We start from the raw sequence: 24,750 nt of genomic DNA, 5'->3' as shown, positions 1-24,750 counted from the left end.
AACATAACTGAGACCATGACTACGGACAATGTGACCAAGAGGTAACAAATAAATATTGAACAGAAGTGGTCCAAGAACAGAGCCTTGAGGGACACCTTGAGAGAGAGAACACACAGAAGATTTGGACTGTAATAAAAAAATGTCTATCAGTAAGATATGATATAAACTAAGATAAAGCACTACCTACAGTGTCAAAAGCTGCTGTTATGTCAAGCATTACAAGAACAGTAAGACAACCAGAATCAGCAGATATTAGGAGGTCATTAGTAAATTTTAACAATGCCGTTTCAGTGCTGTGGCCTGACCAAACGGCAGATTGATAGGGATCAAGAAGATTGTCAGCATAGAGATGAGCCTGTAACTGCGAGGTAACTACTTTTTCAAGCAGCTTAAAAATGAAAGGAAGATTAGATATAGGTCTGAAATTATTCATAACAGAAGAATCTAGCCCTGGTTTCTTTAAAATAGGAGCGACAGCAGCCGTTTTAAAGATAGTGGGACAGACCGGAAGAAATAGAACAGTTGATCAAATGAGCAATAGGAGATGAGATAACAGACAGGCAGCTTTTAAGAAGTGAGGTAGGTGCTGGATCTAACTGACAAGTAGATGAGCTAGTTTGAGCAATTACTAACAGAAGATGGGCTGGTGAGAGTAAAGCTAGAGGATGTGCTTGGGTAAGAACCAGTTATAGGAAACTTCTGAATGATGAGTTTGATGAAAAGGTTTTATAAATAGGTTTGATTTTATTTTCAAAAAAAGTGGAGGAAGGAGTTGCAAAGGTCAATTGAGCCAGTAATAAGATGCGTTGAAGGGTTAATAAGTTTGTTAACAGTTGAAAATTATGTTGACTTATAGCAGTGTCAATTATGGAGTAGTAGTATGCTGTACGTGTGGCATTAAGATCAGACTTGTATTTCAGAGGGTCTGCTCTACCGTCACAGTCAGCAGAGAGAGTGGAGACTGACTCAGCCAGAGGTGTCGGACATTCAGAGGGTCTGCACTACCACTGTCACAGTCAGCAGAGAGAGTGGAGACCGACTCAGCCAGAGGTGTCGGACATTCAGAGGGTCTGCACTACCACTGTCACAGTCAGCAGAGAGAGAGAGTGGAGACATTCAGAGGGTCTGCACTACCACTGTCGCAGTCAGCAGAGAGAGAGAGTGGAGACGTTCAGAGGGTCTGCACTACCACTGTCACAGTCAGCAGAGAGAGTGGAGACTGACTCAGCCAGAGGTGTCAGACGTTCAGAGGGTCTGCACTGTCACTGTCACAGTCAGCAGAGAGAGAGAGTGGAGACGTTCAGAGGGTCTGCACTACCACTGTCACAGTCAGCAGAGAGAGAGAGTGGAGACGTTCAGAGGGTCTGCACTACCACTGTCACAGTCAGCAGAGAGAGTGGAGACTGACTCAGCCAGAGGTGTCGGACGTTCAGAGGGTCTGCACTACCACTGTCACAGTCAGCAGAGAGAGTGGAGACTGACTCAGCCAGAGGTGTCGGACGTTCAGAGGGTCTGCACTACCACTGTCACAGTCAGCAGAGAGAGTGGAGACTGACTCAGCCAGAGGTGTCGGACGTTCAGAGGGTCTGCACTACCACTGTCACAGTCAGCAGAGAGAGTGGAGACTGACTCAGCCAGAGGTGTCAGACGTTCAGAGGGTCTGCACTACCACTGTCACAGTCAGCAGAGAGAGTGGAGACCGACTCAGCCAGAGGTGTCGGACGTTCAGAGGGTCTGCACTACCACTGTCACAGTCAGCAGAGAGAGAGAGTGGAGACGTTCAGAGGGTCTGCACTACCACTGTCACAGTCAGCAGAGAGAGTGGAGACCGACTCAGCCAGAGGTGTCGGACGTTCAGAGGGTCTGCACTACCACTGTCACAGTCAGCAGAGAGAGTGGAGACCGACTCAGCCAGAGGTGTCGGACGTTCAGAGGGTCTGCACTACCACTGTCACAGTCAGCAGAGAGAGTGGAGACCGACTCAGCCAGAGGTGTCAGACGTTCAGAGGGTCTGCACTATCACTGTCACAGTCAGCAGAGAGAGTGGAGACCGACTCAGCCAGAGGTGTCAGACGTTCAGAGGGTCTGCACTATCACTGTCACAGTCAGCAGAGAGAGTGGAGACTGACTCAGCCAGAGGTGTCGGACGTTCAGAGGGTCTGCACTACCACTGTCACAGTCAGCAGAGAGAGTGGAGACCGACTCAGCCAGAGGTGTCAGACGTTCAGAGGGTCTGCACTATCACTGTCACAGTCAGCAGAGAGAGTGGAGACTGACTCAGCCAGAGGTGTCGGACGTTCAGAGGGTCTGCACTACCACTGTCACAGTCAGCAGAGAGAGTGGAGACTGACTCAGCCAGAGGTGTCGGATGTTCAGAGGGTCTGCACTGTCACTGTCACAGTCAGCAGAGAGAGTGGAGACCGACTCAGCCAGAGGTGTCGGACGTTCAGAGGGTCTGCACTACCACTGTCACAGTCAGCAGAGAGAGTGGAGACCGACTCAGCCAGAGGTGTCGGACGTTCAGAGGGTCTGCACTACCACTGTCACAGTCAGCAGAGAGAGTGGAGACTGACTCAGCCAGAGGTGTCGGACGTTCAGAGGGTCTGCACTACCACTGTCACAGTCAGCAGAGAGAGTGGAGACTGACTCAGCCAGAGGTGTCGGACGTTCAGAGGGTCTGCACTACCACTGTCACAGTCAGCAGAGAGAGTGGAGACTGACTCAGCCAGAGGTGTCAGACATTCAGAGGGTCTGCACTACCACTGTCACAGTCAGCAGAGAGAGTGGAGACCGACTCAGCCAGAGGTGTCGGACATTCAGAGGGTCTGCACTACCACTGTCACAGTCAGCAGAGAGAGAGAGTGGAGACGTTCAGAGGGTCTGCACTACCACTGTCACAGTCAGCAGAGAGAGTGGAGACCGACTCAGCCAGAGGTGTCGGACGTTCAGAGGGTCTGCACTACCACTGTCACAGTCAGCAGAGAGAGTGGAGACCGACTCAGCCAGAGGTGTCGGACGTTCAGAGGGTCTGCACTACCACTGTCACAGTCAGCAGAGAGAGTGGAGACCGACTCAGCCAGAGGTGTCAGACGTTCAGAGGGTCTGCACTATCACTGTCACAGTCAGCAGAGAGAGTGGAGACCGACTCAGCCAGAGGTGTCAGACGTTCAGAGGGTCTGCACTATCACTGTCACAGTCAGCAGAGAGAGTGGAGACTGACTCAGCCAGAGGTGTCGGACGTTCAGAGGGTCTGCACTACCACTGTCACAGTCAGCAGAGAGAGTGGAGACTGACTCAGCCAGAGGTGTCGGACGTTCAGAGGGTCTGCACTGTCACTGTCACAGTCAGCAGAGAGAGAGAGTGGAGACGTTCAGAGGGTCTGCACTACCACTGTCACAGTCAGCAGAGAGAGTGGAGACCGACTCAGCCAGAGGTGTCGGACGTTCAGAGGGTCTGCACTACCACTGTCACAGTCAGCAGAGAGAGTGGAGACCGACTCAGCCAGAGGTGTCAGACATTCAGAGGGTCTGCACTACCACTGTCACAGTCAGCAGAGAGAGTGGAGACCGACTCAGCCAGAGGTGTCGGACATTCAGAGGGTCTGCACTACCACTGTCACAGTCAGCAGAGAGAGAGAGTGGAGACGTTCAGAGGGTCTGCACTACCACTGTCACAGTCAGCAGAGAGAGTGGAGACCGACTCAGCCAGAGGTGTCAGACGTTCAGAGGGTCTGCACTACCACTGTCACAGTCAGCAGAGAGAGTGGAGACCGACTCAGCCAGAGGTGTCAGACGTTCAGAGGGTCTGCACTACCACTGTCACAGTCAGCAGAGAGAGTGGAGACTGACTCAGCCAGAGGTGTCGGACATTCAGAGGGTCTGCACTACCACTATCACAGTCAGCAGAGAGAGTGGAGACTGACTCAGCCAGAGGTGTCGGACGTTCAGAGGGTCTGCACTGTCACAGTCAGCAGAGACTCATTCACCAACAGTAAAGAGGCAGACAACTGGCAGACCATAACCCAGCAGACACAGCAAAGGCAGGTGAGATGAAGAGTGACAAGGTTACCGGAGAATCCCAATGGTTGGAAAGCAGGATGAAATCTCCACTGGCCAAAAAGTATAAAAAAATTATTAAAATAACGAAGCAGAAGAAACTCAAACAAAAAAGGACAAAACAACAGTTAGCGCTCAGCGTGAGCCAGACGCGCTCAGCGTTCTCACACTCCTATTGGCCGACAGTGGTCATGTGATGAAGCTCTTTGATGAAAAAGCCAAATCCTGAGTTAACCGGGACAATTTTGTAGTAGCGGCAGTTGTAGTAGTATCACTTAAGCCGGCTTGGATGTGTTTGGTTTTGTCAAATCAAAACCAATCTTGCAACCATGGTTTTGTTCAGCTAGTCACTGGTACAGGCCCCAGGGAAATCCCCCCATAGCAGTACAGTAGATTTTGTTTTTTTGATTTAAAAAATGACAGTGTTTATAGTATTACATATTCATCATATAATTAATATAGACAGATTAATTAGGCAAACACCAAAGTCGTGACATTCTGAAAATATTGAGCCCATGGAAATTCATACAGAAGCACTCACAACTCACACTCATTAATCCAGTTTTCCACATACACATCCAGAGAACTGAGGCAGGCGTGGAAGCCCTTTCCTCTCTTTTTTCATCTTTAGTCAAGAGAATAAATTACCTCCAGGAATGTGGCTGGAATCCAGAGCAGATCCCTTTACATGTCAGACATGCTGCACCCTTTCCTGCTGGCAGTGGCCCCACCAACATCTGGGAAAAAAGAAGAGAGAGAGAGAGGTCAGAGGAAAAGGACAAAGTATTCACAGAATAGCAGTTATTCACAGAATAGCAAATTACTTAACTCACTGCAGAGACATCTCATGAAACGCAGATTAATTAAAATGTAAATGTAATTTTGAGGTTTTTCAATTTAATTTGTTTAAAAAATTGTGTAATTTCTGTGCCATTAGCCAGAACTAGGGCTTCAGCAATTAATCCATAATAATCAATAATGAAAATTGACAACAAATGTCATTATCGATTAGTAGCGTCTGCCCGACGTGCACAGAAAACGTCTCCGGTTACCTAACGTAATCTCGGTTCCCTGAGAATCTGCCTTTCGACACTGCGTCAACGAAGATTTCGCTATGGGGGTTGTCCCCTCCTTGCTTGAATATACTGAAGCCTTATGAAATCTCGTGGGGGGGGGGGGGATTCGCCCTCCAATGGCCCTTCAAGCGTGAAATAGAGGCGGGCTTCCCTACACTATAAAGCGGCACTGAGCACCATTGCCTCAGAGTCTTTGGACTGAAGCAACAAGACAGCGTGCTCAGTGTCTCGTTCCCTCCTCTCAGGGAACCGAGGTTACGCTACCGGAGACGTTCCTTTTCGAGTCGGTCTCTAAATGCTGCATCATCAGAGATGTTGCTATGAGGACCACAGTGTGAGCACCAGCGCCATCACAGCGAGCTGGTAACGAAATAATGAAAGCGTCACTGTTGCATAATGCAGGTGGCAAGCCTTAGCTTGATTTCAGCTAGCTTGATTCCTGCACGGACAATACATGCGTTGCAAATAACTTTCAGGTTATAATAACACGTATATAGCAACATGCATAGGTGCCTCATACATAACCCACCCGGCATAGGTCAAACCTGTGTGGGCAACAAAACAATGACGGATTCCCATCTGTGCATATTGCACAATAAATGTGTACAACAGCAATGCACATAAATATGACCTATGAAGGGCAGCACTGCAGCAGCGTCTGCGTCTGTAACAACAGGCTCTGACTGGCTAAACGACCTGGTTGAACACCGCTTCGCAGGGGCGTCAACAACTGATATAATTTTTATCTAAAGTTGTAGATATAATCCTCTTGCAAAGGCAAACTCGCAATGTATGTGAGGAAACATTCAAATCACAGAACTGACCAGAGTGCTCAGCGTGATTTGATCATGTAGAGGGGCGAGAGCTGATCGGCCTTCTTGTGCTACTTGAAATTTCTATTGCCAAGCCATTCTGTCGGGCGAATATAAATATGATGGTGTCATGCTATAGCATACAGTCCAAGTACTCTTGCAAAAAGACAAGGTGACTAACAGGGGCTATATCAACATAAAAGTAGATATATTTCAGGTGATATAATCCAGTCCCCTGGCCAAACCTGTGTGAGGGTCTGTCTCAATACTTACAGTAAACCGGAAACCGAGTGAGCTGATGCGGGAAAGGTACGTGATCCACGCTGCCCAAAACATGAGAATTCTTTAATTTAAGCTTCAAGCGTCATGTTTAACATGGCTTGCCTGTCAGGTGCGTTGACAGATGTGTGTGCTGTTTAATGTGTGATGTGTTTCCTCTGCGCAATTTCATAATTTACAGACTTTTAGCTATTTGCAATGAATAAATCAAACAAAAGTCAATTGAAATAGCTCAACACAACAAATGTTTCAAGTGGTTTCCCCAAATTCAACTGAAAAAGATGCTTTTAATGATTTCTGCAGTCTCAAAATTATTCAACCCCTTCATGGCAAGCATCTTTTGTACTTAGTAGAACATCATTTTGCTGTTATGAGCTGCTGCAAACGAGATGTATAACCAGACACCAGCTTCTGGCAGCGTTTCTGAGGTATCTCAGCTCATTCCTCATGAGCAATGGCCTCCAGACCAGTTCAGTAACATTCTTCGGTTTGCGTTCTGCAACCGCCTTCTTCAAATCCCACCAGAGATTTTCTATGAGGTTCAAGTCAGGGGACTGTGATGCCACTGTAGACTCTTCCAGGACATCTTCTGCAACCAAGCCTTGGTGGAGTTTGAGGTATGCTAGGATCGTTGTCCTGTTGGAAGGTCCAATGACGGCCTAGCTTCATCTTCCTCACTGACGGCATGATGTTTTCTCCCAGGATTTCCTGATACTTAAAACAATCAAAAAAAACTTCTGCTTAAAACAATTTTTGTCCAAATCTGATGTTTTCATAGCATTCAGTTGCCATGTTTATTTGAAGGACAGCATTGGGCAGGATATGGAATAGTGTGTTTTGTCAATAAAAGAAAAAAAGAAAAACCTTAAAAAAAACTTTTTTTAAATGCAGTTAACCAATTTAACCAAATATATAATCAGCCAACTAATCAATTCTCAAAATAATCGTTAGTTGTAGCCCTAGACAGAACAATGTTTTTAAGCAGGATTACTCAAAGCTTCCCCCATTTTCCATTGGTCGGCCAAACAAATGATCCTGTTTGGCTGGTTAGAACTGCCCAAATAAACTAAGCAAATCTAGTTACTCTCACTCTTGCAGCATGTGTATTGAAATAGTAAAAGAAAAACATAACAATGTCCAGTGGACATAAAACATGATATAACAAAATAAAACTAAACAAAGAAAAATCATATTAGAAATTTTGCACTTTTAATGTAGACATTAAAACCACATATAAAAATAAAAACTTAAACCAATCTAAATGCATAAGTGTGCACCGTTTAATAATAGGTTTGTGGTTGTGTTCAGAATGAACTAATCGTCAAGCTCATCTAAAACAGTGCACACCAGTCTTCAGCTGAATTCTTGTGAGATATGTCTGACATCTTGTTGCTGCTACTACAAGAGCCATAGACAACAAAGAGCTTGCAAAGCATCAACGTCACTGTTGAAAGGTGTCACTCAAAGGTGAAGGCTACTAAAAATTCGAAAGGCATTTGATGTACCAAAGAGAAAACTGGTCAGGGACGCTGTCAACAGGAAACATGGTCGGCTGATTGCTTCGTACAGGACAGATATCAAATATCAGGACCCATATCCTCCATCTGTCTGGGCTATGGGGCCTGTGGGAAGACGCAAACCTTTCTGACTAAAAAAAACCTGGGTAAACTTAGCAGAAACATATATCCAGTCTTTCAAAACCATGTGTAAAACTGTGTTGCGGTCTGATGAGATATTTTGCCCAAATCTGTGAAAGGTGCGTTTGGCTCATAAGTAGAAGAACAGCAGATCTGTGGAGGAGCATCATCACACTTCAGGCTGCTTTTCTTCAGCCGGGACTCGGGCTTTAGTGCTTCAAGAACCAGAACCTTCACCTTTCAGCTTCACAACGATCCAGAACATCTCAATCAGCTAAAGATGAATGTTGACCAGCTCCACCTGAGGCCAGAACTGATCCTGTAGAGAGTGTGTGAGGGCCTGAAGAGGAGATGCTCTCGCTATCATACACATCTGGAGGCTTTGAGCAAAGAAGAGTCGAGAAACACTCCTGTCCACACAGACTGAGTGCTATACATTAAATACTTAGCTAAGTACAGTAGTTCACATTTATGCAGTTATAGTTATTTCAAGTTTTTCTATTAAATGTGTCACTTTGGTTTTCAGTTGCATTGCATAGAATGTTTTTACATTAAATGTGCAAAAGTTCTGATTTATACTTGTTTAATTCTTTACATGACACAAGCCAGCTGTTTTAACAGGGGTGCGTAGACTATTTTATCCACTGTATTCGGTGAGGCTAATGCTTGTCAAACATATGAAACAATTTTGTCAATCATATCACATTTCTCACACAACATGAAATAAAGACTACTGATACAACATTACCGATTCATGTATTCAGCAAACTAGCTATCCAAATAACAAAAAACATTTTTTTTTAAAAATGAAAGAATCAAATAATTAGCGAAAAAAGACAATATACAAAACATATACATGTCTGATGATGAAAATGAATAATTTGGGTACACTTTTGGGTCAGGACATGTCAAGAGCAAATTCTTACTACTTAAAATATATATAAAAAATGCTTTGTGCTGATTTAAATAAAACACTATTACACTTTTTTTTTTTACTGTAATACAGTAAAATGGCATTTTTATAGTGATGGCATGAATAAAAGGGTGAGCTGTGTTTGTCTATCGATGAGAAATCAGCAGAAACTCTGATCAGGTGATGACAAACACCACATCCATTCACTTTAAATCACTCAACAATAGCTTGAAACACAATCCATAATAACAAGCTGTCCTCCACAATTCTCACTCGATACAGAGGGCTTATCTTTCATCACAGAGCTTAATATGACCAAAATAACAGCACACAGAGATAAACAGACCACAACAAAGCATGCAACCATGGCGTTAAAGCCCTTTAAAACCTTTTGACCTTGTGACCATATCGAGGACATTGGCGAGTACGTTTACACGTTTACTTTTAATGGAAAAATTTGCGACCTTTAGTTAATGCATTAGCTATCATTAATCTAGGTATAAATATACTATTTATCAAGGTTAACATTAATTAGTTCCAGAGTCCCTCCAGCGGGAGTTCTTCTCTATATCAGTGCCAGTCTTGAGTTTCTTCCGGGAACAAACACGTCACAATATTCCTCATTTAAATAATAAAAACTGCAGGCTCACTCTCGCTTGTATCCAAGATAAATCATCTATCATCTCTATCACTAAATACAACGTCATCGGCCAAAACGTGTATGCAAGTTTGCTTTTGTTTCCTGAACGAGTGTCCGTGTTGCTTTCACATTCACATGAATCGCTCCACAGTTCGAGTGCAATTGAACTCAGGACACCTCCTCCAGTCTCGGGTTGGCCAGCTCTGCATGAAGCTTTCACAACAGTAATGTTTCATGTGAACCGTGCCCCACGTGTCCGAAATACACTGCTGGGGTGAAAGCCCAAAGTCCTTTAGAAATCCCAGTCGAATGGTTTTTAATGTCCAAATATAAGGAAAAGTATGGGAAAAAGAGGATGTATGGTCATCCGAATCAACCGAGGCTGCATTATACTATGATTCAATGATTCAAACTAGTCATGATTCAATGATCTTTAGCTTCACCAGAACTTGAACTTGGCCTTGAATGACCAAGTTGATAAAGTTCAAGTTCTGGTGAAGCTACAGATCACTGAATCAACTAGTTAGGCCTACTAGTTGATTCAATGCTAGCTAGTAGTTTGTAGCTTGGTAAACTATTTCAAAATAGTTCAACTACAGTCATTAATAGTAGAAAGTACACTAGCTTTTTTGCTTGTGTCATTAACTCATGGCACATCAAACATAAACATGTCAGGTGTTGTTGTAGGACACCTGCTGGAAGTGGTTGTGTTGTTGTGAAGTGCAGGTCAAGCAGAAAGTCGGCCTTGACTCTGGATTTAGAGACTGGTGGAAATAGAGCATTGAATAAAGCAGAATAACATTTCTGATTTTGTTCATATTCTGGCCAATGGAGACAGTTCAAAAAAATGGGAAAATGTTGTTTTTCCCCCAGAGTTTGCATGCCTGTAACTTAAGAGGTATTACATATATCTTAATATCCTTTTAGATTTCTTTTATAATCTTCATTTTTAAAGCCCTATATGGAGATCTCAACGTGGCTCCATGCATGAATTGTTAAATTGTACACATTTTCAGTGGCCAAACCCCAAATGTAGGTCACTTTGCAAAACAACTACACTGAACCATACCCAAGTGCCAAAAATACACTGAAATGGTCAAGCGCATTAACTTGCTGCATTCAAAACATCCTATATTTGAATCGGTTTCAAGGATAAAGTGTCAAATAAAGGTAAAAAAAAAATATTTCAATAAAATGAATGTACTATATTTTAGTTCAATGTTTTTAGTTTAATATTTGGTGTTTTTAAGGGATTTTATGGCTCTAAATTATATTTATGGAATAGTTATGATCCATTTATTAACTTTTTGAGCATAGACCTGAAAATTACAGTTCAAACTAAAACTGTGATATATCTTGAATGCTTTGTGGCACAGAGTGAAGTTTGGTCTCTTTCTGAAGACAGCACTTGGCAGATTATTGCTGAAGTGAAAAAAAAAAGGTGAAGTTGAAGTAAAATTTTTTATATGAAATATATAGTTTACAAAACATATTTTACTCAAACTGTGGGAAAATCGTGAAATTCGTTTTCCATTAATTTCCAATTAGCGTCCATTTTTTTTCAGCTCAATGTCCATGATTTTGTGCGTGTTCAATAGCAAGTGACAAAATCTTTACCAAATTTATTTCGAAAAAAAAAAAAAAACATAAAATGTTTTGGTCAAAAATGACTAAAAAGCACCAAAGTGTTTACATAACTACATAATTTATAAGCTACATAAGTTAATCCTTGGTCATTCTAAACCTTGGGTAAATGGAATTCTGGGATATCTTATTTCATTATCGTTATTAGCATTAACTTTCCGGAGCTTTATATATCTACCTTTGTGAAATCTAAAACAGAAATAAAGTTATTGTACCAGCTAAATTGGCATGTTTTCTTTATAATTAATAAAAATCTATAGACAAAATATCTTAATCAAAAATCAAGACATTTACATTAGTCAATAAAGGTTCATTTCTAGTTTCAACATATTTCTTCTTTTCTTCAGACATTCCTCTTTAAAAACGTTACTTTAAAAAGTAAATATTAGCTGCATGAAAAGTGGTTTTCTGTATGCATATTTCAGCAATTTACTCATGAAGCAACATTAGATCCCCATATCTCTAGGATTAGACCATATAGGGGCTTACAAATTAAGATGCCCAAAAAAAAAAAGTTTGTTAAGAACCAGAATGTAAAAGGATATTGAGATATCTTTAATACTTCTTGAGTTACAGGCATGCAAACTTTGTAATAAATAAATATATAAATTGGCATTATCTGTGCAATTGATTTGATGGAGGGAAATAAAATACATTTCAACATTAGTTGTTCTTCTGACATTCCTCCTGTTAAGGAAAGAAAATTTGAACACCTCCTTCTCCCAGGTCTCTAAGAGGGTCATGACATTCACACTTTTGCTGCACTCCTACTTTAGCTCTGGTATTAAAAAGGATGATACAGTATATCCCAGTCATTCATGTACCTAATGCATTCATGTATTCACATTCATGTATCCCAGCCAACACTGGCTAGTATTCAATACATTTTCAAAGAGTTTGTGAGTGTCCTGGACTACAGATGCCAATTAACTCAAGAACTAAACAATTGTTCAGCGGCAAATAAAAATCTACAAAAGCATGTGTTATGATTATGAATATGATTAATCATTCCCAGTTGATCTCGGACCTCAGCTCCAGGGTTGCCAGCCGTCTCGTTTTGGCGGAAAATTAATTCCAAAAACGGGATGTTTACAGTAGTTCCTAATGCTAAACTATGAGTAAATCAAATTTTATCGAAACTTCACACCCGGCGCATTATTGTTTTCGTATGGCTGTTACTGTACACGGGAATCAACACTCAAATCAAAAAGCCCCCACCCAGTGTATGAGGCCAAAACAAACATAATTACTGCGCAAACGCGTTTCTTTTCACTTTATAAAGGTCAAAACAGAAAGCTCAAGTTTTAAATGTGGTGTTAGCAATTCAACAAATGTGAATTCATCAATGAAATAAACACCATTTTGTACAGTTAAAACCTCAACGCGCTTGACGAGTTGAGCTGAATTGTTTGAGAGTGAGTCAGATAACGTACCTTCTGATCCCTCGCGATCATATCCATCGTGCTAGAAAATAAGTCTTATTTATTTAAGCCTTAAGTTCTGTGGAGTAGAGCTGAGTTCAGTCCAGTTCTGTGGAGTAGCGCTGAGTTCAGTCAGTGTTTGGTGAGGTGTGTGTGTGTGTGTGTGTGTGTGTGTGTGTGTTTGACGAACTGAGAGCCTCTGTCTGTCTGACTGACTGGCCGCTTCCTCTATGCAGGAATATGAGACATTACATCACCCGTGAATGTGAGATTACACGAAACTAACTGAACTGAGTCTAAAACGGTACTCTGTGTCAACTCTTTGTTTACAGAGCTGATGTGATTAGAAGAAATGTGCTGATATATAACAGCACTCTGGCTCGTGTGATGTACCTCTCCTTATAAACGTGTCGTTGCACAGCATCCATTGTGGCAATTGCAATAAATCCACGTTAATAAAATGACATACAGTTTTTCAGTAGGCTACTCAAGAGTTCCTATAATGTCAAATGCAATAGATTAACTTGCCTTCTGGTCACTCGCGCACATGTCCATTCAGTGTCAGGAAGATGGACTTCATCGCCTGGCGTTCTTCTGTCTGTGTGTGCGTGCTTCAGATTTATTTCAGACGCTTTAAACTACTAGAAATGCCCGTGATCTCTCGTGCAGGAATGATACCTCATGATTAACACTCAAAATACTGAGATTTACTCCAAATACTGCATTTAATTGTAGAAACAGCCAAAAAGGCAAATGCATCGACCTGAAAACAAGTTCTAGGGAATCTTTTTAAAAGAATGAGCAACTTTTTGTGAACTTTGATGTGCACATACATGCTTAATGTTATTCTTTTAAACTGTATTATTACTGTATAATACTGGTGTCCTATTTCCTTAGATCCTTTTCCTATTCAGCAACAAAACTCTGGAACAGTCTTCCTAACATCATAAGAAGGATGGCGTCTACGCTAATATTAGTCTATCTGTTTATCCCGAGGTTTACCACAGTCCGCCGTATCCAGATCTGATGAAGGACCTGCGCCTGAACACGACGACAACGCAGTCCTGAAGTGTCAACTAGACTCTCCCCTGTGAAGGCCTCCCTCCCCTCCCTTTAACTCTGTACAGATAAAGCGTTGTCAAAATGATTTTGGTTCGCATGGCTACGTGGAAGCAATAAATAATTCTGTATTTGAAATTTTTAAGACCAGACAAGTAATTTGTTGAGGTCAAGTTGTAAAGAAAGACTACACACCTGTCGCCTGCGCACATATATATTCAAAAGCGCATACTAAGCATGTTATTACGCATGTGCACGCCGTCAGCGTTTTCACAGGTTTGCGCAGAGATAAACTTTTTAAATTTTTTTACAATGCAGGCACTGTTGTTGTGCGGATGAGCGGCTGGAGCGCGTTGTCGTGTAAGTTAATAACTAATGATCTTTGCAATGGAAGTGAATCAATCAAAACTAACTTTATCTGGACAATCACTTTATTCTAGAGCTGCTGTAAAGCCAAAACAATCTCTGTTACTGTAATTTCCTATTATCACTGTAAACCTGCTTTGAAACAATCTATATTGTTAAAAGCGCTGTATAAATGAAGATGACTTGACATTGTTTTGGTATTTCACAATTTTATAGTAAATAATTCTTATCTTATAATAGTTTCAACTGAACGCTTTAATGATTTCCACATGATTTTAATGCCCTTTATGTTGCTAGGACATTCAAGACATCTCCATATGGTTTATCTACATTTCATGTGCATGAATCACTGCCGTCTTATTTCCGTTTACATTCCCAAAAGCTGCAGCAACTACAAACATTTAAAAGTTAAAAGGGTTTAAACTGCTTTCAAATAAAAACAACTCAAAAGAAAACACCAAAAAGATGTTTCATGGGTTTATATAATTTTCTTTTGATAGAAAAGACATCAAAAATCTTAATCTGTGTACAGAGACATGACTTCACGAGTCTGTTTCATCTTTGTTCATCTGCACAGGAATAATCCATCACATTTCTGCGTGACCTTGAGTGATGAATAAAATGTGATTTGCATAATTTAGTGCATACTACAGGTGTGAAAGTCTTCACAGTCATCAGACACTGCGTTATCTGATACACAAACATACTTGTCATTCTTTCTACAGGCACAGTTTTCTCCAGAAAGCAATAAATGGCTCCCTTTATAAAAAAAAACTAAACAAAAACAAAAAACACTGAAAATGAATACCAACATAATTACTAGACAGCCTAATGACATCTCAAAATCAACAAGATGAACCAAAGGAAGGGGAGTCCTGGTCTTATTGTCAGTAACACAGAACACAATGCAGAGGGAGATAACAGCAGCACTTCACGGGTCATTAATGTGTGGATGCAGCCTTTAGTTGGAGAACATCTACTATAGATGTGATTTACCTGCAGAAACAGCACAATCAGTTACTGCACACTTCAGATATCCAGATACAATCAACACCTCATGCTCATTCTCAGCCTGAACCTCACACACACACTCGGGCACTTCGTGAGGGGTGTGAAAGGTGTTTCACATGATGATTCGCGGTTCAGGAACAGAGTCTGTGATGGATTTATGAGGCAGAACATTGGCACCGTTGATGTAGAGTTCATCGTTCACGATCACATCCTCGCCTAGAACTGTGACGTTCTCCATCCGCACCTAGAACAGAACCAAACCTCATCATACAAATCACACACAAAATCTACTTACTGTACAACAGATTATTGAAAACAAGAGTAGGGTTCAAAACATCTCAGTAATAACCACCCATTCCCATGTTTGTGTTTATTATAATATGTTTATAATACATTTATCTGATCCTTAAAAGTATTGCTTATAGACTATGTATTGTCTATACTTGTTTCCCTCATTCTTCTTTCCCATTACATCATTCACAATGTTTTATGAGATGAGTAGTGATTATTGGCCAGAGGAGAACTGAGCAACTGATCCTGGTTTCTCCCAAGGTTTTTTCCTCTGTTCTGTCACTGATGAGTTTGGGTTATTGCCACTGTTGCCTCTGGCTTCGCTTAGTTGGGGTATTGTACACAAAAGAAAACATAAAAGCTGCTAAATCTGCTTATTTTTCCACTCTCTTAGAAGAAATCATACACAACCCTAGGTATTTATTTGAAACAGTGGCTAAACTAACAAGAAATAAATCTTTAACCCAGAAGTTTCCAAGCAGCACAGCAGTAATGACTTTATGAACTTCTTCAATTATAACATTGATAATATCAGGGAGAAAATTATAATCATGCCACCCTCTACTACAGTATCGCATCAGGCAGTGCATTGTAGTCTCCCTGAGGAAAACTTCGATTCATTCGTTGCTATAGGAGAGGAAGAATTTACTAAACTCGTTAAATCATCTAAATGTACAACATGTATGTTAGACCCTATACCGACTAAGCTACTGAAAGAGATGCTCCCAGAGGTCATAGATCCTCTTCGAAAATATCATTCATTCATCTTTGTCTCTAGGATTACGTACCAAAAACTTTTAAGCTGGCTATGATTAAACTGCTTGTTAAAAAAATGCAACTTGATCCTGCAGAATTAGTCAATTACAGGCCGATCTCGAATCTACCTTTTCTGTCAAAGATACTAGAAAAGGCGGTATCCTCACAACAGTGTTCCTTTCTAGAAAGAAATGATATTTTGGTTCCTGCCACTGCCGCCTTTTTCCACCGTTGTTGCCATCAATATGTGTTTGGGTAAAATGAACATTTTTGTTTTATTCTAAAAACTACTGACAACATTTCTCCCAAATTGCAAATAAAAATCTCATTTTGAGCATTTATTTGCAGAAACTGGTCAAAATAACAAAAAAGATGCAGTGTTGTCAGACCTCGAATTATGGAAAGAAAATAAGTTCATATTCATTTTTAAACAACACAATACTAGAGTGTTTTAACTTAGGAAGAGTACAGAAATCAATATTTGGTGGAATAACCCTGATTTTCAATCACAGCTTTCATGCGTCTTCATGCTCTCCACCAGTCTTCACATTGATGTTGGGTGACTTTATGCCACTCCTTACATTAGTAAACATTAGTATTGTGTTGTTTAAAAATGAATATGAACTTATTTTCTTTCCATTAATCGAAGTATAATGGATGGCAATTGATGGCACAACCAAACTGAATAAATGACTGTTTCCTATTGTCTTTTTAGAGCTGCTTTACAGCATAATGCAATTCTCTTCGCGTCGCTGAATCATTATTTTACTGTTATCACTGTAAAGCTGCTTTGAAATTATCTGCATTGTATAAAGTATAGAAATGAAGCTGACTTGAATTGTTTTTTTCTTTTGTGCTTTGAATTAAAGTCTTTAATATTGTTATTCATCTTGGAGTTTGCTCAGTTCTTGACTTCAAATTCTTTATAGAAGGATTCCTTTGAAATTGCTATGGAGAAAACCAATGGTTGAATCAAACCAGTTGTTGGCTCTCTTGCTGAAAGAGTGAACTCACCCACTGTCCCACCGATGAGCTCCAGCCCACTATGCTGGACTCCAGCCAGGAGTGTGAGCGTATGTGCGCCCCCTTCAGAACCGTACAGCGCTTCACTCGCACCCCGTCCTCCAGAACCACCCCAGCGCCGATCGTCACGTTAGGCCCGATGGTGCAGTTGTCCCCGATCACAGCCGTTGGGTCCTGGGTGGAGGTTAATGGCATATATGTTTAGTACATGCACTGCATGTTCTGCGTCCAGTGCTGCTCCTGCCTGGAAGAGCTTGATGAGCTGTTCGGGTGTGTGTAGCTGAGCTGAACTCTGCAGGAGCCGGACTGGACACCCCTGCCTAGCAATATACTTAAAAGAATAGTTCACTTCAAAATGAAAATTCTTTGTTTATTGCGGCTTTAAACGTCCATTTTTTAAAGTGAGCAAAAATCTGAGCAACCTCTTTCTTTACTCATGTTGTTAGTTCATTGGACATATTGTGTGTAGTTATGGATCTCCACTGTGACCATTTTTTCTGAAAACTCAGACTGAATTGTTTACCGGAATAGATGTCCTCAGTCCTTGACCTTCATTTAATCCATACTAACAAAAAGATTCAAGAAGATTTTTTTTAAAGAGCTTATATTTTTTTATATATATTTTGTGTGAGCATCCCATAACCTTTCCATTCTTTTGAAAGTCTCACAAGCCTAATTATACTGTTATTATGTTACTGTTGTCCGAGTTTATTCTTGATTTAATGTTAATAAAACATCATTTTAACAAACAGTTAAGTAGATTGATGTCTTTCCTCATTAAAGAAGCTCTGTTTGGTGAGAATATTTGCCAGGGTGTGTTACAAATATGGATGTCAAGTGAACTGACTTGCTTTAAATGGAAACTATAAAATATTACAAGTGTGTAAAGTGAGATTATTTTGTGGACACAGACTACATAATTAATATGAACATGTCAATTATGCATGTGTCAGTGATTTGTCGCACCACGAGGACGTTCCCGAGGAAGCCCGGGCCCGTGCGCAGCCTCTCAGGCGCCTGCTGCCGGACCGACTGCAGGAACATGCACATGCCTGTCAGGAAGTCTTTGGGCTGGCCGATGTCCATCCAGAAACCTGGAACACAGACGGTTAGCTTAGTTAGCAACAAAACCGTTCTGGCGCCACCTTGGCTCTCCATTCTTCTGCTGTTTTTGTTTGTTTGTTCTTCCAAAGACAAACTAGTGAACATTAGGCAACATTATTTTTAGAGACAATATTTTTCTGGTTTTCGATTATTCTGACATTTTGTTGGACATTCTAAGTCGGTGGTGCCGAGGTGCAAATCATATCAACCAGATGAACTGGATAATATTCAGAATGTTCTGATCCAATCTGACTTCTGACCTGTAATGCTCCTGGATCATAATCATACACTGTTCTCTCGTCGGCCAGAGGAGAACTGAGCGACTGAGTCTGGGTTCTCCCAAGGTTTATTTCTGGGGTTTCCCAAGGTTTTCTTTTATTGTTTGAATCTCTTGTTTTAATTCATCAAATAAAGTGACCTCTATGAGTAGTTGCGACTATTTCATTAGAATAAAATAAAATAATGTGAATTAAACAGATTAAGGGTAGCAAAGTTCAAGTTCAGGGAAGGAGGTGGACATTAAACATTAATCTTTAATCATAAAATATGCGTAAACAACAAAACGACAGGACTGGGACTGCGGCGACTGTGGCATATAAGCATAATAAAGTCAGCAACGGAAAATATCCCAGACTCTCGGCTCGCCCTGCTTCATACCACAGTAATGTTCAGAAAACTTTAATACATAAGCTCATCCATGAACATGATTTCTGCCCGAGTCCCGTCGGATTGCTCTCCATCAGCTGCAAAACTAGCCTCAAAACGTACATATTGTGCCTTTAAATGTATCATTATATATGCTTTATGAATGGCTCTAATTAAGCGTGTGTGTGATCCTTTACCTTGCAGCTCCATGGCGTACAGTTGTCCTTCCTCTGCCATGACTGGAAATATCTCCTTCTCAATGGAGGTGGGTCGCAACTGAAGTACAAAATACAGGAAAATGTTGGAAACTTCAGCAATAAATTAAAACAAGTTTTTATTATTATTAGAAAAGAATCATATTCCCTGAAATAACTGCAGAAAATGCTTTTCTTACTTAGTATTTGTGTCTGGTTTCCAGTACAAATATAAAAAAAACTCTTAAATCATGATGCATTTACTAGATAAGTAAAATTAGATAAGATATTATGTCTTGTTCTCCGGGGGAATTAATCAAAATTAAGTGAGTTTGCTTAAAACAAGCAAAATTATCTGTCCATGGGGTAAGAAAAATAATTTTAATTCAAACAGAAGCACTGTTTGAGCTACACTGATGTATGCTAGATGAACTTGAGAAGTGTGAAATGTTTATGATTTCTCATTGGTCAACAATGGCTTACAGTCACACGTCTTAACAGGAATAGAGGAAAATAACAGGACTGGCAACTTTGGTTCCCAAGTAAATCAATCAGCCCTATTCAAGGTTTTGAGGATCAGCAATTCATTTTTAATTTAATCTCAAAACTATTAATTACCCAAATACGTAATATTTCTACAATATATATTTAATCCAAATATTTAATCTGTACTTAAAAAGTACTAGCCTTTTTCCTGTATGTCAAGACTGCAAACTGGTTAGCTATCTAGCTAGGTACCTAATTACATTTACAAAAATATCATTTCTTGCAAAAATTTGACCTAGACAACATTTTTGATAAAAAAACGTTGGTCTACATTATTGCGCTTGTGTCCTGCGATGGACTGGCCATCCATTCAGGGTGTTTCCCTGCCAATAGTTCACTGGGAAAAGCTCCAGCACCCCGCCTACAGATCCCACGGAGGACAAGCGCTTTGAGAATGGATGGATGGATTTACAGAATAAAGAATAAAGAAAGTTATGTGCTGGGGACAGCACTTCTCCTTCACAAGTGCTTGGTCACCACACACAGCAACCGATCCACATTAAAAGCTAGTGTGTTACTGCCGTGTTCCTTTAGCTCAAACAGCAGGACATGGGGCTCGCGATGGCTATGGGATCATTTCCCAGGGAATGCATGAACTGATAAAAACAGTTACCTTGAATGCGGTGTGTGTTGTTTTTGGATAAATGATTCTTCCAAACACATTCATGTAAATACTGTAAATCATATGAGCTCTTCATTGCTGGAGAGAGCCGAGGATTACATTACCTTGTTTAACGCACCTTTAAATCACTACATTTAATAGCTTACTACAATGTAAAGTTGCAATGCAAAGTTATGAATTGTGATAGTCCTGCTATTAAACCCTGAAATTCTAGAGCACATCACACAAAACATGTCACATTTCACCCTAGTATTTTAAAATATATGTATTGATGAACAATCTTGATATTGTCAATAATTGGCTGGTTTAAAGGTGCATTGCGCAAGTCTCTGAGTTTTTGCAGAACTATGCCCCCTTCTGGCGACACACGAAACTGCAACCAGAGTTGTGCACGCGGTTACGTGGAGTTTGCGTTGGGGTTTGGGATGAACTAGAAGCCGGTCTCTTTGAATCCATCTTCTTCTTTTGCCAAAGTCGCTTGAGTTGTCTTCGCTGATGCGGATAATGGCGGCGAATACACAAACCTGCCAGACATAGCCAGGTGAGCGTGAACGCGCATGACGTCACGCCCAGTCGATTCCGTCCCGAATCCCTCTTATTTATTTTACTGTACAGGATTATAGAGGCAATCGCAGAGATCATAGAAGGGCTCATTCAGCCCATCAGGCAATTGTTTAAGCATGTATGGGTTAGAAAAACGGGTATTTTTAACATGAAAATTTGCTTAATGCACCTTTAAGCCAAAGCTTTCCATGTTCTTCATATTCAGTTCAGAAGTTTACTTTTCAGGGGTGATATTTGCCCCTTAAATTGATTTCCAGTGGCATTTTTATCTTTATATGGATCATTTTTTCTAACCTTATTAAATGTCTCATCATTTATATCAAATTCTTCAGTTAATCAGTAAATTAGGGCAATTGTGAAATCTGTATCAACAAAACCCACTTTTGCGCTGCAGTAGAGGCAGAAAAGCTGCATCTGAAGTGGCATTTGATGTATTTAGACAGATTAATACAAATTCACCCCTATTAATGCATTTTCTAAATGCATGTTATTGATCTTATTTTGAATAATTTATCCATGTATGCGTTTCATTTCAAACCTTTTTTTGACCTTGCAATTTTTTATAATGATCATAACTCGATCTTCGATCAAGAAAAGTATTTTACTGTAGTTAAATGCTTTCATGTCATGTTTAGAGCCTTTACTTAATCCTTACTCAGAGACTTTTGTGCACATTATAAATGAAAGGCAGTACAATGAGTTGGTAATGAAATTGTGCCTAATTGCCATGAAATTGTCACAACAATGCAAAATAATGTAGTTTACAGTACTAAAAATATGCTTCATTTACTTTAAGCAGTATGTACATATATTGATCGCAGTTTTTACTAATAAAAACTAAATGTTTTTGAAAAGCCCATTTAAACTGATGATGGTGCAGTGAGTCGGCCCTGACCTGGATCCTCCTCAGCATGGCAGGGCTGAAGATGTACATCCCTGCGTTGATCTTGTTGGAGACAAACACTTGCGGTTTCTCAACGAAGCGATGTATTCGCCCGGTGTCCCCTTCATAAACAACCACGCCATACTTAGACGGTTCCTCCACTTTCGTCACCTGAAACGTCAGCCAGATGTTAATGTGGGTGAGTGACAGAGAGTCAGGAGAGAAATGTCCTTTATACTCCTTTACAGATGTACGATGTATGAGGCAAGAATTCAGAGAGATAGAAATGTATATCACGTTAGGATCTAAAAATGTAGTTGTTCATTGAAAGAATCTCTGAAACTTCTCATACAGGTTTAAGTCATATTCAGATCTCTGACAGTGAGACCATGGGCCCTATTTTAAGGATCTAAGCACAGGGTCTAAAACGCACAGTGTCTGCATCCACTTTTGCTACTTTAACGACGGGAAAAATTTTCGGCTCTCCCGGCGCATGGTCTAAAAGTGTTGTCCCTATTCTCTTAATGAGTAATGGGTGTGTTTTGGGCATAACGTGGAATAAACCAATCAGAGTCTCATCTCCCATTCCCTTTAAATGCTTGCGCCACAGCGGATTCGCTATTTACGTGACGAAATTTGCAAGTGGAAAGACTGAACGCAAACGGAGTTGCTTGTGCGCGAGGTTAAAGCTGTGTGTGTGTGTGTGTGTGTGTGAGGTTAAAGAGCAAGCAGACCATCTACGGGACAAGTCGGATTCCTATCTTTATGTACACAATATTAATCTTTTACATTGTGATCCTTTCATTTTTAATATTCTGCATGTTTGTCTGCTGCTGCGCATCCCTGTGTGTGTAATAAGCAGAGTGTGTGTGTAATAAGCAGAGTGTGTGAGTAATAATAAGCAGAGTGTGTGTAATAAGCAGAGTGTGTGTGATATCAGAGTACATTTACATAAGCAGAGTGTGTGTGTGTAATAAGCAGAGAGTGTGTGTAATAAGCAGAGAGTGTGTGTAATAAGCAGACTGTTCACCCGTTGTGGAGCCGCCTATAGGCTCATATTACTAATGCTCCCTTTAAATAACATAAAAAATATTGTGCCATTGACTTTAGAGCAGGTTTCAGTTGGTCAATGGCTCAGTCTATATCAGTTGCTCATTATAGCAACGGTCCAGCAATGCACCAGCAACCCATGGGGCACAGATGGGCACAAATGCATTTGCTATTAAACAACGTGGCGTAGGACGTTAAAATGATAACTGCGTCGGGCTGAAACTAGCAGAAAACACGTTGCGCCGGGTGTGTGATCGGCCCCATGTTTTACACAACATTTGAGGTTTGCAAATGAAATCGATTCCTTACAACAATCGTGCCCTCTCTGCCACGCTGTTGGTGGAACTTCAGCATGTCCTCGAAGGGGAAATCACAGATGACGTCGCTGTTGAGAACGAAGAAAGGCTCCTCGCTGTCGGTCAGCAGCTCTCGAGCCAAAGCCAGAGGACCAGCTGAAAGCACAGACACAGAGTCACAGGGTCACGTCGGCTGAGGACTGCGCCGTACAGCGATGAGAAGAGGTTCACCTACCAGTGCCTAGAGGTTCCTTCTCATGTGAAAGCGAGATTTTTATTCCAAGCTGTCAAAATCACAAATGAGATTGTGTTACTTTGATATTCTCCACATGTAACAGGCTATCATAAACACGAATGTTCATCAAATACCCTTTGCTCCTGAGCTCTCATCTCTCGCTCCAATAGATCAGACATGTAGCTCACAGCCAGAATGACATGACGGACTCCGGCCTGAACACAAACACACCCGCAATCAACATCATATGAATGCAACGCTTCATAGAAGGCTCAGTCCGCCTGTATGGAGGAGTGTGTGTCGGCTGTACCTTGACTAGCGCCTCCACCTGATGGAGCAGGATGGGTTTGTTGCAGAACTCCACCAGTGGTTTGGGCACGGTGAGCGTGAGCGGGCGTAACCTTGTGCCGTAGCCGCCGACGAGAATCAGGGCTTTCATTATGGGTCAGCAGAACAGGGATCAGTCCAAGCAGACAGGAGCAATCATGTGGGAGAAATACCTGAGAAACAAAGACACAAACATCAGGAACTATAAGCTCTAACAGGTCCTCATTATATCAATATTTATAAAGGCACCCGGACACTAGTGTTCACTGAAAGTATTTGACACCTGTATGAACACAACACACCCACGTGACGCAGCACACCTGTAATACCTGAATATCATCTATCTTACACTACAAAGAGCTTGCCAACCAGTCAAGCCTGGACACACCAAGTCATTCTTTATTATTAATATTTCCACAGTTTTTAATAATAGTAAAGTCTGTTTTTTAACAGTACTGAAGGAGTTCACATGTATGCTGGACACTTTTGTGCTGTTTATGTGCTTAGCCACCGCAACTCATTCATTTCAGAAATGTTGATGATAATATTTTGTCTGAAAAACGAATTTCTAAGCACTTAATATTTACCTATTTAAAAAAATGATAACATATAAATAATACAATTTACAATAATACAATAATACAATTTTCATTATTATTATTACTACACAGTAAAACTGTACAGCTCATGTTTCATTTGATTGAATCATAAACTCACCCAAATAAACGATTCACCTTGCTGCTCTTACTTGACGATTACGCTCAGTACATGTATTTTAAACTCATTTCCACAAATAAACTCTATTACTCTGTAATTGTGCGTCTATCTGACAGGTTTACGGCTCTATAATATTCTGTGATGAAGTGAGTTGAGTTCCGTAGTCAGTGATGACGAGGCAGCGTGAGGGCGGGGCCAGAGCTGGCACTACGGCGTGACGTCACGGGTCAATGGACCGTACCAGTTTACTGCGAAGGAATCTCTGGACGTTTTCCGTTTAGTAAGGTAGATTTTACGACGTACCAACATCATTTAAATCATTGAAGAGTATTTCGAATTCATTTATTTTATGACAGAATACGTTATAAAAGTGATTATAAACAAAATAATGGATAAACAGCTTAAATTGGCTATAGTATCCCCCATTGAAATGGCACGCGCGGCCTCATGGACCAATCATTTCATAACAACGTGGCGCATAAGTGAATAAGAGCCAGAAGAAAAATAATAACACATAAAATTTGTTTGGGATATATATATATATATATATATATATATATATATATATATATATATATATATAT

General features: G+C 40.8%; 2 protein-coding genes across 2 annotated transcripts in view; both read right to left on the bottom strand.

The window, feature by feature from the left end:
* lmcd1 (LIM and cysteine-rich domains 1) overlaps positions 1-12,709 on the bottom strand; it is a 79,160-nt gene extending 66,451 nt beyond the window's left edge. The window contains exons 1-2 of the mRNA XM_081384395.1: positions 12,490-12,709; positions 4,704-4,792 (exon numbers count right to left, since the gene is read on the bottom strand). Of these exons, the coding sequence (XP_081240521.1) occupies positions 4,704-4,792; positions 12,490-12,516 (116 nt within the window). The 5' untranslated portion in view covers positions 12,517-12,709. The remainder of the gene's footprint in view (positions 1-4,703; positions 4,793-12,489) is intronic.
* Positions 12,710-13,952: 1,243 nt separating this feature from the next.
* On the bottom strand, positions 13,953-24,358 carry gmppb (GDP-mannose pyrophosphorylase B). The gene is made up of 10 exons (XM_081385605.1): positions 24,167-24,358; positions 23,433-23,622; positions 23,257-23,337; positions 23,123-23,171; positions 22,901-23,043; positions 21,554-21,712; positions 18,930-19,008; positions 17,950-18,077; positions 16,975-17,157; positions 13,953-15,157 (listed from the first exon to the last, which is right to left on the bottom strand). Exons 2-10 carry the CDS (start codon positions 23,559-23,561, stop codon positions 15,026-15,028), a joined length of 1,083 nt encoding a protein of 360 aa, XP_081241731.1. The 5' UTR covers positions 23,562-23,622; positions 24,167-24,358; the 3' UTR covers positions 13,953-15,025.
* Between the last annotated feature and the right edge of the window lie 392 nt (positions 24,359-24,750).

The sequence above is a fragment of the Scardinius erythrophthalmus genome (genome assembly GCF_964197995.2).
Source record: "Scardinius erythrophthalmus genome assembly, chromosome: 14".
NCBI classification, from domain to species: Eukaryota; Metazoa; Chordata; class Actinopteri; order Cypriniformes; family Leuciscidae; genus Scardinius; species Scardinius erythrophthalmus.
This window is presented reverse-complemented; position numbering and strand designations above follow the sequence as displayed.

Bases quoted from the DNA above. Each gene is read 5' to 3' on its own strand.
- gmppb (XM_081385605.1), bottom strand. From the start codon at position 23,561: ATGAAAGCCCTGATTCTCGTCGGCGGCTACGGCACAAGGTTACGCCCG. The intron at 21,713-22,900 runs GTAAGGAATCGA...CTGACGTTTCAG, and splicing joins GCAGAGAGGGCACGATTGTT to GTGACGAAAGTGGAGGAACC. The intron at 19,009-21,553 runs GTCAGGGCCGAC...TTTGTACTTCAG, and splicing joins CCATGCTGAGGAGGATCCAG to TTGCGACCCACCTCCATTGA.